At 38.7% G+C, this 17,768-nt stretch overlaps 1 protein-coding gene and 1 non-coding gene across 2 annotated transcripts; both read left to right on the forward strand.

Moving 5' to 3' along the window:
* Positions 1 to 9,417: 9,417 nt before the first annotated feature.
* GSL05 (glucan synthase-like 5) lies at positions 9,418 to 17,034 on the forward strand. The gene is made up of 2 exons (XM_018115855.2): positions 9,418 to 14,918; positions 16,678 to 17,034. Exon 1 carries the CDS (start codon positions 9,597 to 9,599, stop codon positions 14,910 to 14,912), a length of 5,316 nt encoding a protein of 1,771 aa, XP_017971344.2. The 5' UTR covers positions 9,418 to 9,596; the 3' UTR covers positions 14,913 to 14,918; positions 16,678 to 17,034.
* LOC148764037 (small nucleolar RNA J33) lies at positions 12,556 to 12,636 on the forward strand. Its single transcript, XR_016024940.1, has one exon. It is a non-coding gene; the product is annotated as a small nucleolar RNA J33 (small nucleolar RNA).
* Positions 17,035 to 17,768: the final 734 nt, after the last annotated feature.

Genomic DNA, 17,768 nt, shown 5'->3' on the forward strand with positions numbered 1-17,768 from the left:
CTATATCTTTCAATTCTCTTTACTTTCCAGGAGTCCAAATAATGAATGCAAAAATGATAATGACAGTGGTTTTGAGGTTAATTTTGAAAAAGGTACAAGTGTCAGTAAACTTGACGATACAGAAAACGTGGAGGATTATGATTTAACTCCGAACTTGTTAAGACTAGTATAACAGGAGATGAGACAAATTGTCCCACATCAAGAGACACTTGAAACAATTAATTTAAAAAATGAAGATAATAAGAAAGAAGTTAGAATTGGTACGACGTTGGTGCCGATTGAAAAAAAAAAAACTAATAAAGCTACTCCATGAATATGTAGATGTGTTTGCATGGTCCTATCAAGATATGCCAGGACTTAATACAGACATTGTAGCCCATAAATTACCTTTGAAACCAGAATGTAAACCAATTAAGCAAAAGTTGATAAGGATGAAACCTAAAATGCTATTAAAAATTAAGGAAGAAATGAAAAAGTAGTTCGATGCAGGATTCTTGGAAGTAGCTAAGTACCTCGAATGGGTTACAAATATTGTCCCAGTACCTAAGAAAGATGGAAAAGTAAGAATGTGTGTGGACTATCGAGATTTGAATAGAGCTAGCCCAAAAGATAATTTTCCTTTGCCCCACATTGACACCTTCGTTGACAATATTGCTCGTCATTCCATGTTTTCCTTTATGGATGGTTTTTCAGGGTATAACCAAATAAAGATAGCACCAGAGGACAAAGAAAAAACTACCTTCATAACTATGTGGGGGACTTTTTGTTATAAGGTAATGCCATTTGGTTTGAAGAATGCTATGGCAACTTATCAACGAGCCATGGTGACTCTTTTTCATGACATGATGCACAGAGAGGTTAAGGTATATGTGAATGATATGATTGTAAAAGCTCGCAAAACAGAGGACCATGTGACCAATCTTGAAAGATTGTTTAAGAGGTTACGAAAGTTTCAGCTCAGATTAAATTCGGCAAAGTGCACTTTTGGAGTCACTTCAGGAAAGTTACTTGGTTTCGTCGTTAGTGAAAGAGGAATTGAAGTTGACTCGGATAAGGTTCAAGCAATCCGTGATTTGCCTCCTCCCAAAATGCAGAAAGAAGTTAGAGGATTCTTGGGAAGGTTGAACTATATAGCCCGGCTCATATCACAACTCACACTCAAATGTGACCCAATCTTCAAGCTTCTTCGCAAACACAATCCTGGGACATGGAACGAGGAGTGCCAAGTTACTTTTGACAAGGTTAAAGAATATCTGTTGAGTCCGCCAGTGTGGTACCACCTGTGGCCGGGAGACCCCTCTTTTTGTACCTGACAGTAAATGAAGGATCCATGGGATGTGTGTTGGGACAGCATGATGAAACTGGTAAGAAAGAAAGAGTAGTTTACTACTTGAGTAAAAAGTTCACTGAGTACGAGTCCAAGTATTTTTTGTTGGAAAAGATGTGCTGTGCTTTAGCATGGACTGCGCATCGACTCAGGCAGTACATGCTATATCATACCACTTGGCTCATTGCGAAGTTAGATCCTATTAAATACATCTTTGAGAAACCATCCTTATCAGGTAGAGTAGTAAGATGGCAAGTGTTGTTGTCTGAATATGATATTGTATATGTGTCCCAAAAAGCTATCAAAGGAAGTGCAATCATAGATTTTCTAGCGGAAAGGGTGGATAAAGATTATAAACCAATGGAGTTTGAGTTCCTAGATGAGGACCTGATGTCTGTTTGTCAAACAAATGAGGAGGAATCAGAGGAGAAAGAGAATTGGAAGATGTTTTTCGATGGAGCTTCGAACGCCTTAGGGCATGGCTTAAGAGCCGTGTTGGTATCACTAGAAGGAGATCATTATCCTATCATAGCCAAACTCAACTTCTATTGCACCAATAATGTGGTTGAATATGAAGCTTATGTTATGGGTCTTCAGGCAGCAATCGAGAGGAAAATTCACGTTTTGGAAGTGTATGGGGATTCTACTTTGGTTATTTATCAGTTGCAAGGAGAATGGGAGACACATGACTCGAAGTTAATCCAATATCATAAGTATGTTTCAAAGCTAATTGAAAATTTTGATAAGATTTGTTTCACCCATTTACCCCGAAAGGAGAATCAAATGGCTGATGCATTAGCCATGCTGACAACAATGTTCAACGTTGGTACTGATGTTAAAATTCAACCCATCATGATTAATCTTCGAGAATACCCCGCACACTGCTCCAGTATAGAGGAAGAAGTAGACGAGAAACCTTGGTACCATGATATTGTGCATTATCTCAAGTTTCAGCAGTATCTAAAACAAAGCTCAGAAAATGATAAGAAAACCATTAGAAGGTTGGCAATGAATTTCTTCTTGGATGGGGACATCTTATACAAGAGAAGTAAGGATCAAGTGCTTTTGAGATGTGTGGATTCAGCCGAAGCTCGGAGAATAGTTGAAGAAGTTCACAAAGGAATTTGTGGGACACATGCAAGTGGGCATATGTTGGCAAGACAGGTCATGAGAGCAGGGTATTACTGTCTCACGTTGGAAATGGATTGTATAGATTTTGCTCGAAAGTGTCACAAGTGTCAGATATACATAGACAGAATCCACACTCCTGCAAATTCACTGAATGTATTGACATCACCATGGCCATTCTCAATGTGGGGCATGGATGTGATTGGGTTAATAACCCCGAAGGCATCAAATGGGCATCGGTTTATTCTGATGGCGATTGACTACTTCACTAAGTGGGTAGAAGCAGCATCTTATGCCAATGTGACCCAGAAAATGGTATGTAAGTTCATCCAAAAAGAAATAATATGTCGCTATGGTCTCTCGGAAAGGATCATCACAAATAACGCTAGTAACCTCAATGGTTCAATGATGAAAGATGTTTGTGCCAAGTTCAAGATCAAGCATCACAATTCAGTGCCTTATCGCCCAAAAATGAATGGAACGGTAGAAGCAGCCAACAAGAACATCAAAAGGATAATTGAAAAGATGACAGATGTATACAAAGATTGGCATGAGAAGTTACCCTTTGCTTTGCATGCTTATTGCACAACAGTCCGAACTTCCACGAGAGCTACGTCGTTCTCTTTGGTATATGGGATGGAAACAGTTTTACCAATTGAAGTAAAAATCCCTTCCCTAAGGGTCCTTAAAGAAGTATAGTTGGAAGAAGCCGAATGGGTTAACGTTCGTTATAAGCAATTGAATCTAATAGAAGAAAAAAGGTTGGTGACACTTTGCCATGGGCAGTTATATCAAAAGAGAATGATGAGGGCGTATGGCAAGAAGGTACATCCTCGTCAGTTCCAAGAGGGAAAGTTAGTATTGAAAAGAATTCTTCCGAACCAGCAAGATCCTCGCAGGAAATGGACGCTGAATTGGGAAGGACCATTTGTAGTGAAGAAAGCTTTTTCAAGAGGAGCACTAATTTTGACAGAGATGGACGGAAGGGAGTTTTCCAACCCAGTGAATGCCGATGCTGTCAAGAAATATTTTGCGTAAAAAAAAAAGAGAAAGAAAAATTTTCAAGTTGAAAACCTGAAAAGGTAGCTTGAGTATGGGAGATGTGTTTAGGGCGAAAACCCGAAAGAGCGGTCTAGACACGAAGGAGGTTCAAGTACTACAAGGGCTTAACACAGAAGGGGTAAAAATCATGATCCGAGATGTTCAGACAAAAGACAAGCGAGCTGACGATTGTGCTTGTTTCGGGATAAAATTTCGAGACTACTGTCAATATCTATCGGAACAGTCATTAAGAAAGAACTGTATCTATTTTGTATTAATTGGTTTTCCCCTGTTCATTGTCATTATGTCTAATTGTATAAAGTTCCCTTTTTTCTAATGAAAAATAGCTTTTCTGCTCCCAACATTGTCATCATTTCCATTCTACCAAGAAAGGAGATATGAATACATTGCATTGCATTTGTCATAAAATTGGAATGATATTTAATAAAGAGCATGATAAAGTAAGAAATGTTTGCAATATTTTGAAAAAAGATCATAATTGACGGGGAATGAAATAGAGTCTGGTAATATAAAAAAAAAAAAAGAGAAAAGACTAAGAAAAGAAAGAAAGAAATGGAAGTAGCAACAAAATGGAGAACAGTAAAGATGTGAAGAATGATTGGACCATGCATATGATAGAGGAAGAAAACAGTTGTGAGCAATGAATTGGTGAAGACGAGAGATCGGAAGCGTGATCGGTTCATCCCCCAATGATCAAATAGAAAACTCTAAAACACTCAAAAAAAAAAAAGAGAGAAGTTGATAAAAATGATTAGGATATTTAAAATGTCATGTTCAAAGTTTTAAAACAACTGAAAAAGAAGGAAATTCATCTTTAAAGTCGTAGAACCTCAGATGAGGAATTGATTATTTTTCACCATTTCAAAAAAAGAAAAAAAATGTTTCAAGAAGTTCATTTTTAAAATTTCGTTGCCTCAATTTTTGAGGGGCCACATCTCTTAAATCCTTTGGGTACATTCTGAAGACCTCCGAGCACATTATTCTCTTAAATCCTATGAGAACATTCTGAAGACCTCCGGGCACATTATTCTCTTAAAACCTCCGAGTAATTAGTTTCAAGACTTTTAAAAGTTTCGTTGCCTCAGTTTTGAGGAGTTTATTTTTTAAAAAAAGATCTCATTGCCCCAGTTTTGAGGAGTTCATTTTTAAAAGTGTCATTGCCTCAGTTTTGAGGAGTTCATTTTTAAAAGTTTCGTTGCTTCAGTTTTGAGGAGTTCATTTTAAAAAGTCTCATTGCCTCATTTTTTAGGAGCTTATTTTAAAAGTGTCATTGTCTCAACTTTGAGGAGTTCATTTTTAAAAATTCGTTGCCTCAGCTTTGAGGAGTTCATTTTTAGAAGTTTCGTTGCCTCAGCTTTGGGGAGTTTCATTTTTTTAAAAAAAATTTCGTAGCCTCAATTTTGAGGAGTTCATTACTAAAGTTTCGTCGCCTCAACTTTGAGGAGTCTCATTTTAAAATTACAACAAAAAAAAAACCTTGGTAAGAAAATTAAAGAATTAGTCAAATACAGTGTCTACATCTTTGCACTATTTTGAATTTTCGAAATGTGCAAAGAGGGGCAACTGTAAACACTAAAAAAATATATATATAATAATAAATAATAAAATTTTAATTAATTAAGAATCATAAAATAATTATAATATAAAAAAAGTAGTAGTACATCTGGCAGGGTGCGGATGCACCCTGCTAGGCACCATCTTCTCTGCCAGCCACCACCCTCTCCCTGCCAGACGCGAAAAATTCACGTCTGGCAGAGTAGTGGGAGCCTGCCCCCTTTAGCCCAGTTAAAAGGGGCATTGTAGCAACTCGGGGGGGAGGAGCCACAACCTGCAAACAAAAAATCCCTAGAAAAGCCTAGCCACCTAAAAATAAAAAAACCCTAAAAGAATCCCTATTAACCCAAAAACACAACATCGAAAACATCAAGAATCCTAGTTTAGCAGCCAGAAACAACCATAAATACCACAATCCAAAAATAAAAAAAGCATACAAAAAATACCAAAAAATCAGAAAATATGCACAATGAAAAGGGGAGAACGGTGGGGTTTTTTGGGTGAATTTTTGGTTGATTTTTAGGGGGGATGAAGCTTGGGTATTTGTCACCTGTTAGAGTGGGTAAAGCTTGGGTTAGTTGCCATCGGTTGGGGAGGATAAAGTCTTGGGACAGTGCTGTCGCCGGTTAGAAGATAGATTTTGGGGTTTTAGTGCCACCGGTGGAGGTGTCGAAGCTTGGGTTTTGCTGTCGCCAGTTGTAAAGAGGAGATTTTGGGTGAGGGAGCAAAGAAAGATTTAGCTAGCGGCGAAAGGAATGAGAGGGAAAGGAGAAAGGTTTTAGAGGCGTCGATTGGAGAAGAAAGATTTTGCTGCTGATGAAAGGAAGAAGCGAGAGAGAGAGAGAAGGAGATCAAGCCGACGTTGAAGAAAAGAAAGGGAGAAATTCGGTCAGTTGGGTTGCATCACCAGCGACGACAGAAAGCCCCACTAGTTGCCGACAAGTAATGAGGGAGAGAAAGGTTTTTTTTTAGAAAGAAGTCAGAGTGTTTGTTTCTAGAGAGAGAGACAAAAGGGAGAAAACGGAGAGAGAATAAAAAAGAAGGTTTTTATACTCAGATGTGAGCTTAAACGGCACCGTTTTGGAAAGGAGAAGCAAGCATTGAAACGGCGTCATTTTGGGCATTTGTAGGCTGTTGGACAGGGACCAGACGGTGGGCTTTGAGAGGCAGACTAGTTGGGCCAGACTAATCGTGTTGGGCTACTGTCAACCCATTGAAGGTATACATTTTTGTTTGGTTTTGATTTTGTGGTTATGTTGGGCCCGATGTCTAGGTAGAAAGACAAATCAGTTTTAATAGATTATTAGGTACAATAAAAAAGATAAGATACATATAAAAATGATTAAACGTTAAGAGAGAACAGAAATTAAAAAATAAATGAGAATAAATTAGGAAGAATTAGAATTAAAATGTAATGAAACAAAAATATGAAATATATTAATTGAAAAAGCTAGCTTTATATAAAATGGAGAGGGATATAAATGAAGAGAGAATGAAAATGAAAAGATAGAGAATTATTAATATAAATAAAACAATTAATACTGATGATGGGATGATCGGTCGGGACGCGAGAAGTCGCAATCTCGGGCCCATATTCCCTAGGTTTGAAATCCGAATCAAGGTTCCACAGTACGATGGGAGGGCCTCGATTTCAAGATCCCGAAATTTTAATTTGACTATACAAAAGTTATTCAATAAAAATAATAACTAAATAACAATAGATAAAAAAATGATGATAAAAATAATAATAATTCGAATATATAGTAAATAATTAATTTGTGAAAGTGCAATATATATGACATTAAATAAAAAAATAAAAAAAAAATAAATAATAATAAAAATCTAAGACAGTAACTAATTTAAAATTAAGCATTAAATGGAATCATAAACAATTTATCTAATTATAAAAGGAAAATATAAGAGTAACCTAGAATAAAAAAATGTAAAGTATGAAAAAATAATAATTAGAAATAAAATAGAAAGTATGATAAAAAATAAAATAAAATGAAAATAATAATTAAATAATAAAAAAATGACAAAAAAAAGTTGATAATTGCATTAGCATAGCATATATATATGTTACATCATTGCATATAAATATTTTTGTTTTCGAGTTTAAGCCCCGATGATGGGATCTTCCGAGGATCTTACGAAGGGGGGTATTCCTCGAAAAGTTCTCTAGGTGAAAAAGTGTCCCCAGGTCCCACCAGTATGATGGGAGGGTTCGAGAAACATCATTAATAAAAGGCTTTTGTCCGAATTAGGTTCATTATGCACGAAAACGTTATTTTTAAAGAAAAACGTACTGTGACCCCGATGATGAGAATTATTCGTTAAATTTACGAATGCGAGTTTATCGGATAATTCCCTAGGTGAGAGAACACCCCGGATCCCACCAGCATGATGGGCGGATTCGGGAGAACGTCTTCGATAAAAGGTTATTCGTCCGACATTTTAATCTCATGCCATGCATCTCATCTTTCCTCACATTTGCATTCCATTTTAGGTTAAATAGGAGATAAAATAAGAGAATAATAACCAAAAAAATATAGTGAACTTAAAAATTAAAGCCTAATAGAATAATCTAAAAAATGGTACCGTTCATAAAACGAGCATCCCGGGGGTGCTAATCCTTCCCCGGACGTAACCGTACTCCCAAGCCTAGATCGAGAAAATCGTAGACCAATTTAATGTTCTCTTCGACAGGCTTAAAATTAATTTAAGGCTTCGTCGATTAGAATCGAGTCAATAGGTGGTCAATCGCACTTAGCAAAAAAGATTGATGGTGACTCTTAATTTTTTAGAGTTTTCACTCACGTCTGGCGATCGGGTTCCCGGACCTGTACGTTACGATAACACCAAATGCTGACGTGATAATGCCACGTTAACGTGTCAGCACTTGAACTTAAATGTGAAGTGGCAGTGCCACGTCACGTTGATGTGGCAATCTTTGGGCTCGAGATGCCATGTGGCACACCAAGAGGTCACCACATGGTGCATTAAGAGGCTTACATATGACACACTTATTTTTCAAAACAAGATGTGTTCCTGATGAGGTTTGAACCCAAGATCTTTAACAAGAATGCCAAAGCCTTTAGTTATAACTTGCTTGTGTTTTATTTCTTCTTTTCTTTTCTCTTTTTCCTTTTTATTTTTTTCTTCAAAACTACTTCGTTTTGAAATTTTTTATTTTTAAAGAAGGCTTTCAAGAGTTTTTATAGCTAGAGTTTTTGAGCATGTAAAAGTACTTCAAAACGATGTCATTTTGAGGAAAGAAAGAAAAAAAAATAGAGAAAAAAAGAAACAATAGAAGACAAGTAAGTTATGATCATTAATGAAGGTTTGGATGTGGTGTTATAAGCTTTAATATATTTATTAAAGGTTTTGAGTTCGAACCTCATGAGCATACATGTTGTTTTATATTATGATTTTGAATAAAAAAATTAAATTAAAAAAAATCCTAATATAAGGACTTCACAGATATTTTAATAAAAAAAATATTAGTTTGAGAAATAATGTATGATTTACAATTGTCAAGTCTGATTTGCGTAAAGATGAATTTTGCGCGTAAAATTTATGTGCTTGGAAATTGGGAATACAAAGCGTCAAATTTGGACAGTGGCTTCTTACAAACACAGCCAACTTCCTCGTCATTCGACATTAAGACTGCTTTGTCTTGTGCGTTGAGAAGCCTTCCCTCCCTTTTACTTGGTTTAATTTTAAAAACAAAACGTCGAGGTAGGTGGGGCCCTTGACAATATGGTTATGCCGTATGGCCATGTGCCTACCCCCAAAAGAGCTCCGGCTCCGTTCAAATTGAAAATTTCGCACATTAAAAAAAAAAGCGCGTTTGACTATAAACGCCTGAATCTCATCGCCATTGTATGTATTATTGACACAAACGTATAGTTTCCTTTTTAATGGAATAAGTCTCTGTCCAGGCGAGATCGGCCCTTGCGCTATCTTCCAGAAGCCACAAAATTAAAAAACATGTACACAGAACACAACATTACGGAAGATTCAATCGCAGAAAAGGATAGGTAAAGCAATTAAAAGTATTATTACTGGCACTCACTCCTTTTCCAGACTAATTAGGTGATCTAATTTCAGTAGGATTAAGGCTTCTACTTGGTGTGTTTGTTAGTACTAATTCCATGTTCTCAACTGTTTCCGTAATTTACAATTTCCTTATGGAATAAGCAAAATCGTATTCAACTTGGCAATTTGCACAAAGAACGAAAATGAGAATCAGAAATATCAAAATTGTCCTAATGTGGCTATGCCCAATCCTCGCATCCCCACTACTACCCGTATGGACCCAAAAAGAAAAGAAAACCCTAGTCGTTAACGCTTCAAATTATTCACCCCCAAGGGAAAACGATAAATATAAAAAATTAAACGCGTAATAAACCCGCTCAGTGCTCATACATCCAATCCATTTCCTACCTTCTCTTTTCCCAAAAAGGAAAACAAATCCAAACCCGGTTTACCACCTCCTCCAATTCCCTAGTTTCTCTTTAATGCCATGTCTCTCCGTTACCGTCACGGCCCTCAGTCGGGCCCGCCCCGAACCGCTCCGCCTGAAGACGAGCCCTACAACATAATCCCAGTCCACAACCTCCTCGCCGACCACCCTTCCCTCCGTTTCCCGGAAGTACGCGCCGCCGCTGCCGCACTACGTGCCGTCGGAGATCTACGAAAGCCTCCTTACGGACAATGGCACCCTGCCATGGACCTCTTGGACTGGCTGTCTCTCTTCTTCGGATTCCAACACGGCAACGTCAAGAACCAGAGGGAACACCTCGTCCTCCATCTGGCTAACGCCCAGATGCGGCTAACCCCTCCGCCGGACAACATTGATACCCTCGACGCCGGCGTCCTCCGCAGATTCCGCCGCAAGCTCCTCAAAAACTACACTAGCTGGTGCTCTTATTTAGGCAAAAAATCGAACATATGGATCTCCGATAGCAGCCGCTCTAACTCTGATCACCGGCGTGAGTTACTTTACGTAGGGCTTTATTTGTTGATCTGGGGCGAATCTGCGAATCTCCGTTTCATGCCTGAATGCATCTGCTACATCTTCCATCACATGGCAATGGAATTAAACAAGATTCTCGAAGATTACATCGATGAAAACACTGGTCAGCCTGTTATGCCGTCGATATCAGGAGATAACGCGTTTTTGGACCGTGTCGTAAAGCCGATATACGAGACGGTAAAGGCGGAAGTTGAGAGTAGCAAGAACGGAACGGCGCCGCATAGTGCTTGGAGGAATTATGATGATTTGAATGAGTATTTTTGGAGTAGGAGATGTTTTCAGAAACTCAAGTGGCCGATTGATGTGGGCAGTAATTATTTTGTTACTTCCAGTGGAAGTAAACATATTGGGAAAACTGGGTTCGTTGAGCAAAGGTCGTTTTGGAATCTTTACCGGAGTTTTGATAGGCTTTGGGTGATGCTGTTTTTGTTTCTTCAGGCGGCGATTATTGTGGCTTGGGAAGGGAAGGAGTATCCCTGGCAAGCTTTGACTATTAGGGATGTTCAGGTTAAGGTTTTGACAGTGTTTATTACTTGGAGTGGGATGAGGTTTTTGCAGTCTTTATTAGATGCAGGGATGCAGTATAGCCGTATTTCGAGAGAAACCTTGGGGCTTGGCGTCAGGATGGTGTTAAAGGCGGTGGTTGCTGCTGCCTGGATTGTGATTTTTGCAGTTTGTTACGGAAGGATTTGGACGCAGAGGAACCGTGATAGAAGGTGGACTGGTGAACCTGATAGGAGGGTTGTCCTTTTTCTACAAATTGCATTTGTTTTTGTGTTACCGGAGTTGCTGGCGTTGGCTTTGTTTGTGATACCTTGGATTAGGAACTTTATTGAGGGGACAAATTGGAAAATATTTTACCTGTTGTCTTGGTGGTTCCAGAGTAAGAGTTTTGTTGGTCGGGGATTGAGGGAAGGGCTAGTTGATAATGTTAAGTATACTCTGTTTTGGGTATTGGTATTAACTACGAAATTTGCTTTTAGTTATTTCTTGCAGATTAAACCTATGATTAAACCGACAAAACAGTTGTTGGATCTTGAGACTGTGAAGTATGAGTGGCATGAGATTTTTGGTGGCAGTAACAAATTGGCTGTTGGTTTGTTGTGGTTGCCTGTGGTGTTTATTTACTTGATGGATATTCAGATTTGGTATTCGATTTATTCTTCGTTTGTGGGAGCAGGAGTGGGGTTATTCCAGCACTTGGGTGAGATTAGAAACATCCAGCAGTTGAGGCTGAGGTTTCAGTTCTTTGCCAGTGCAATTCAGTTCAATCTGATGCCAGAAGAGCAGTTATTGAATGCCAGAGGAACATTTAGGAGCAAGTTTAATGATGCTATTCACCGGTTGAAGCTGAGATATGGACTCGGGCGACCTTACAGGAAGCTTGAATCAAACCAGGTTGAGGCTCACAAGTTTGCTCTGATATGGAATGAGATAATTACGATTTTCAGGGAAGAAGATATCATCTCTGATCGGGAGGTTGAGCTCCTAGAGTTGCCCCAGAATTCTTGGAATGTCAGGGTTATTCGCTGGCCGTGTTTTCTGCTATGCAATGAGCTTTTGCTTGCTCTCAGCCAGGCAAAAGAGTTGGTGGATGCTCCTGATAAGTGGCTTTGGTATAAAATATGCAAGAATGAGTACAGGCGTTGTGCTGTGATTGAAGCTTATGATAGCATCAAGCACATGATGCTTGAAATCCTCAATGTCCAGTCTGAGGAGCATTCGATTCTCACTGTCCTGTTTCAAGAAATTGATCATTCTATTGAGATTGAGAAGTTTACCAGAACATTCAAAATGACTGCGCTTCCCCAGATTCATATGAAGTTGATAAAACTTGTTGAGATATTGAATAAGCCCAAGAAGGATGTGAACCAGGTGGTGAATACTTTGCAGGCCCTTTATGAGATTGCGGTCCGTGATTTTATCAAAGACAAGAGGACCATTGAACAGCTGAGGGAGGATGGATTGGCACCTCGAGATCCTGCTGCCATGGCAGGACTGCTGTTTGAAAATGCTGTTAAGTTGCCTGACCTTAGTGACGAGAAGTTTTATCGGCAGGTTAGGCGCTTGCATACAATTCTGACCTCCAGGGACTCCATGCAGACCATTCCAGTTAATCTTGAGGCAAGACGTCGAATTGCCTTCTTTAGCAACTCACTCTTTATGAATATGCCTCATGCTCCCCAAGTAGAGAAGATGATGGCTTTTAGTGTCCTCACCCCTTACTACAATGAAGAGGTGCTCTACAGCAAAGAGCAGCTCCGAACTGAGAATGAAGATGGGATTTCTATCCTATATTATTTGCAGACCATATACGACGATGAATGGAAAAATTTCATGGAAAGGATGCGCCGAGAGGGAATGGTAAAGGATGATGAGATATGGACAACCAAGATGAGAGATCTGAGGCTCTGGGCATCTTACAGAGGCCAGACACTTTCACGCACTGTCAGAGGAATGATGTACTATTATAGAGCTTTGAAGATGCTGGCTTTCCTTGATTCTGCATCAGAGATGGATATTAGAGAAGGGGCACGAGAACTTGGTTCTATGGGGAGAGATGGTGGTTTGGATAGCTTCAACTCTGAGTCACCTTCTTCCAGGAGTTTAAGCAGAGCAAGTAGTTCTCTAGGTTTGCTATTCAAAGGCCATGAGCAGGGAACCACTTTGATGAAATACACATATGTGGTTGCCTGCCAGATATATGGGGCTCAGAAGGCTAAAAAGGATCCACATGCTGAGGAAATCTTGTATCTGATGAAACACAATGAAGCCCTTCGAGTTGCCTATGTTGATGAGGTTTCTACAACGAGGGATGAGACAGAGTATTACTCTGTTCTTGTGAAATATGATCAACAATTGCAGAAGGAGGTGGAGATCTATCGTGTCAAATTGCCTGGTCCATTGAAGCTTGGAGAGGGTAAACCAGAGAATCAAAACCATGCCCTTATCTTCACCCGTGGTGATGCTGTTCAAACTATAGATATGAACCAAGACAACTATTTTGAGGAGGCACTCAAAATGCGCAATCTCTTGGAGGAATACAGGCACTACTATGGTATACGAAAGCCCACCATCTTGGGAGTCAGGGAACACATTTTTACCGGTTCTGTTTCCTCACTTGCTTGGTTTATGTCAGCTCAAGAAACAAGTTTTGTCACTTTGGGACAGCGTGTCTTGGCAAATCCTCTGAAAATTCGAATGCATTATGGACATCCTGATGTCTTTGACAGGTTTTGGTTCTTGACTCGGGGTGGGATCAGTAAAGCTTCCAGAGTAATTAATATTAGTGAGGACATTTTTGCTGGCTTTAATTGTACTTTGCGAGGAGGCAATGTCACACATCATGAATACATCCAGGTTGGCAAAGGAAGGGATGTGGGGCTGAATCAAATATCCATGTTTGAAGCCAAGGTTGCTAGTGGGAATGGTGAGCAAGTTCTCAGCAGAGATGTCTATAGGCTGGGTCATAGACTGGACTTCTTCCGGATGTTATCATTCTTTTATACTACTGTGGGATTTTTTTTCAATACAATGATGGTCATTCTTACTGTATACGCATTTCTTTGGGGCCGACTTTATCTAGCTCTTAGTGGTGTGGAGAAATCTGCCCTGTCTAACAGCAGCAGCAACAATAAAGCACTTGGTGCCATCTTAAATCAACAGTTCATCATCCAACTTGGTCTTTTCACTGCCCTTCCAATGATAGTGGAGAATTCCCTTGAGCATGGATTCCTTCAAGCTATATGGGATTTCTTGACAATGCAGCTTCAGCTTTCATCCGTTTTCTACACATTCTCCATGGGAACCCGTACCCACTTCTTTGGCAGGACTGTCCTTCATGGTGGTGCAAAGTATCGGGCAACTGGCCGTGGTTTTGTTGTACAACACAAGAGTTTTGCAGAAAATTACAGACTTTATGCACGCAGCCATTTTATAAAGGCTACTGAGCTTGGTCTCATACTTACGGTTTATGCATCTCACAGCCCTATAGCTAAGGACACATTTGTTTACATAGCTATGACTATCTCAAGTTGGTTTCTTGTCCTATCATGGATTTTGGCCCCTTTTGTATTCAATCCTTCTGGTTTTGATTGGTTAAAGACTGTTTATGACTTTGATGAATTTATGAATTGGATTTGGTACCGTGGTGGTGTGTTTGCAAAGGCTGAACAGAGCTGGGAAAGATGGTGGTATGAGGAGCAGGATCATCTGCGGACAACTGGCCTCTGGGGGAAGCTACTGGAAATAATTTTAGACCTTCGATTCTTCTTTTTCCAGTATGGGATTGTATATCAGCTGGGTATTGCTGCAGGTAATACCAGTATTGCTGTTTACTTGCTGTCTTGGATCTACATTTTTGTGGCATTTGGAATTTATTTGGTAATTTCGTATGCTCGGGACAAATATGCAGCTAAGGATCATATATATTTTCGGCTGGTTCAATTCCTGGTCATCATTCTTGCAATACTTGTTATAATTGCACTGCTAGAGTTCACAGACTTTAAATTTATCGACATTTTCACCAGTTTATTGGCTTTTATTCCCACTGGCTGGGGACTAATATTGATTGCCCAAGTCCTTCGGCCCTTTCTGCAATCTACCAGGCTCTGGGATTCTGTGGTTTCTGTGGCTCGGCTCTATGATATACTATTTGGGGTTATTGTTATGGCCCCTGTGGCATTTTTGTCATGGATGCCTGGATTTCAGTCAATGCAGACTAGGATCTTATTTAATGAGGCGTTTAGCAGGGGTCTACGGATCTTCCAGATTGTCACAGGAAAAAAATCGAGTGATTCGTAATTTGAGGTAATCCATCAGCACTTACCAATCTGGTTCATGGGTTGCTTTTGCCCAGGGATATATTATTTTGATGCCTGATCGTTTCCTTATTTACTAGTTTAAATGCTAATGGGTGCTCTGACCAGTGAATAGAGTTATACTTTTGCATAATACTTTTTAAATATGTTCACTTTTTCCTTTTTCAGGAAGATTTTATTTTTTATTTCAAAATGAGAAACAGTGAATGGTTTTTATGATTACCTATTTGTGGTTTGCTTGTACATAATTGTCTTTTATGACTTGAATGGTGTTCAATTGTCTCTTTCTAATTGATGGCTGATTTTTTGTGTTATAGTGCATACTAGATTCCATGGACTTCATCTTTTGTTTTTTTCAGCAAGTTGATTCTGATTGTATGGACATTGAAATCTTCATGCTTCTGCAATTGTAGAGGCCATCCTTTTTTTTCTCCTTTTTTGGTCTTGGGATTGGTTCATAGTCATCTTCTTAGCTGCATTTATTGGAATAAATATGGGTTAGGTTGGCTCATACTGTATCCTAAGCTTTGTTAGTTGGGTATATGAAAGTTGTCTGTAAATTATGATTTGTACTCCAGGCTGCAGATTATGGTTATTGCATGGTGGGAATGAGAGAGTGGGAGGTATATAGAGTTTTAGTTCTTTCTTGTGATGGGTTCTAAAGGTTTTGTACCCTTTTGCTAATAAACCTTGAAGGCCTGCTGCACATATTTGTCATTAATATAAGGTCTCTAAACCACAATCATGTGCCTTGCCTATCTGGTATGTTCCAATTTGGGTTCACTGTCTTCTTTTTAGTGTGTTAGTTTATCTCTTACCATTTAATGGTACTTTATCTCTACCTGAGAAATAATTTCTGTCAATTCCTATATTGTCCTTAGAGATATCTTTATTGTGGTGTAAATACTCAAAAACAAAATCGAGTATAACAGTGTGGGTAATATTTTTAATACTGAGATTGCTGAGTTGATTCCATCTTGAGAGAGGTACTTTGTACTTCAAAGCTTTTATTTGGTAGTAGGGTCCATGTTTATAACAGTTTGTTGAAGTTCAGAGACCCAAACCATCACTAGATTGAGATGTATTAATACTCCAATTATGCTCAGTTCAGTGCCAGACTGGAAACATACAACAAAATTAAATTCATAACCTGTCTATTCTCCTGTCATTATAAGAAGTTTCTATCTGACCGGTAAAATAGCTATCAGGCAGATAGGCATGGGAGCTGAAGTTATTGCGATTTTTTATGCATCAAAGTAACGAATCCTGTGTTCTTGGGATCTGATCTAAAAATAAAGTTGAGTACCCTTAGTTTTTGATCGAAATATTAGTAAACTTTGAACAACAATAAGTCCAAAATCTGACAGCTTGTTTTTGTTATTGTGTATCACTTCAGCCCTTCTATTTGGACAGACTTAATCTCAGGTTTCTTGTAGAATGTCAGTGACTTTCATGTTTCTTGGGCCTTAGCCTATTGATGGGATGGTTGACCTGTGAAAAAGCATAGTTGTACAAGACATTGTCATGGCTTAGAAGTAGGGGGTTTTCAGCATATAACCTTGGGTGCTCGCTGAAGCTGTTTCCATTCAATGCCCTTTGTAGACATATGAGGCTGTGGCAAACTAGGCCATTCATTTGACTTTCTTGCTAATGACTTTCTTTGGACATTTTTACTAAACAGTGAACAGTGACTGATGTGGTAGGTAATTCTGAATTTGTTATTAAGAGTATTGGATCACATTTTGCAGGTTTGAAGTCAGCATGAGGCTATCTGTTCAAGTTGATTGGGTAGATTTCTTATTGCTCTATGGAGATTCTTGTAAGACAAAAGATGAACTCAGCAGGGAGGGAGAGGGCATTTTGATGGATTCCTAATTGCCTGCTTCAGCTTCGTTTACGATTGTAATTAACCTTTTCACACTCCCACTTATTTTTAGTCGGGGGGGAACTTCAAGTTTACCAGCTGTAACTTCCCCACTTTTCTAGTGGTAAAGCTCTTTGTGCAGTATTTATAGCGAGTATAGTTTAGTGTTGTAGTTTGTGGAGAGAGAGTGCCTACAATATTTGTTATTCTTTTGTCAGAAATGCAGCTATTTTTTTGCTCACTCGTACTACCCTTTGTTATTCTTACCATATGGGTGAAATTGCTTAACATTCTTCAGCACTTTGTGGTGCTACTGCTACAGTTAACTTTGTTAATTCTTGGTCTTAATCAGTCCCCTTTTCTTTCCCCTTTCAGACCAGAGGCTTGTTAATTGCTATGCGACTTTGTTCGTCTGACGCTTACTTCCAGCTTCTCTCCTACCCGATGTCTCTTTCTAGAAAATTAAAAAAAAAAAAAAAGCACTGCTTCTAGTTTGAAACAATAAATAGATCAGTCATCTGGTGGTGGGTATTGGGCACATGGGATCCAGCGATGGGCCCTTCATTTATCCCAACGCCCGAGGGCCAGGGTAATGGCCTGGCATCCTCATCCGTTAAGCTTCATGAAAGCCCCAGCACGCTATTATTGTGATGTTTATCTTAGGGTTTTTTTTAAAAAAAAAAAAATTGGAAGAAGGGATTCCATTTTTATCTCTCTTCTTTTTTTTTTCCAAGGTTTTCTGTTTCTAATTAAAAAATTGAGAGGTTTAGTTAGTTATAAATACGATTGAAAATATTAATTAACTCTAAATCAATAATCTTTAATTACTATTAAATTAATAATTAAGCTCAATTATAATTGAATTATATATTAAATATATCACATCTATATAGTTCAATTATGAAAATTATTGTCATTAATGAAGTTTTACCCCAGTAGTTTAGAAAACCACTCTTTATCTCTCTTGAAAAAGTA

This window comes from Theobroma cacao, chromosome 2 (genome assembly GCF_053813885.1).
Source record: "Theobroma cacao isolate CCN51 chromosome 2, ASM5381388v1, whole genome shotgun sequence".
Classification (NCBI taxonomy): Eukaryota; Viridiplantae; Streptophyta; class Magnoliopsida; order Malvales; family Malvaceae; genus Theobroma; species Theobroma cacao.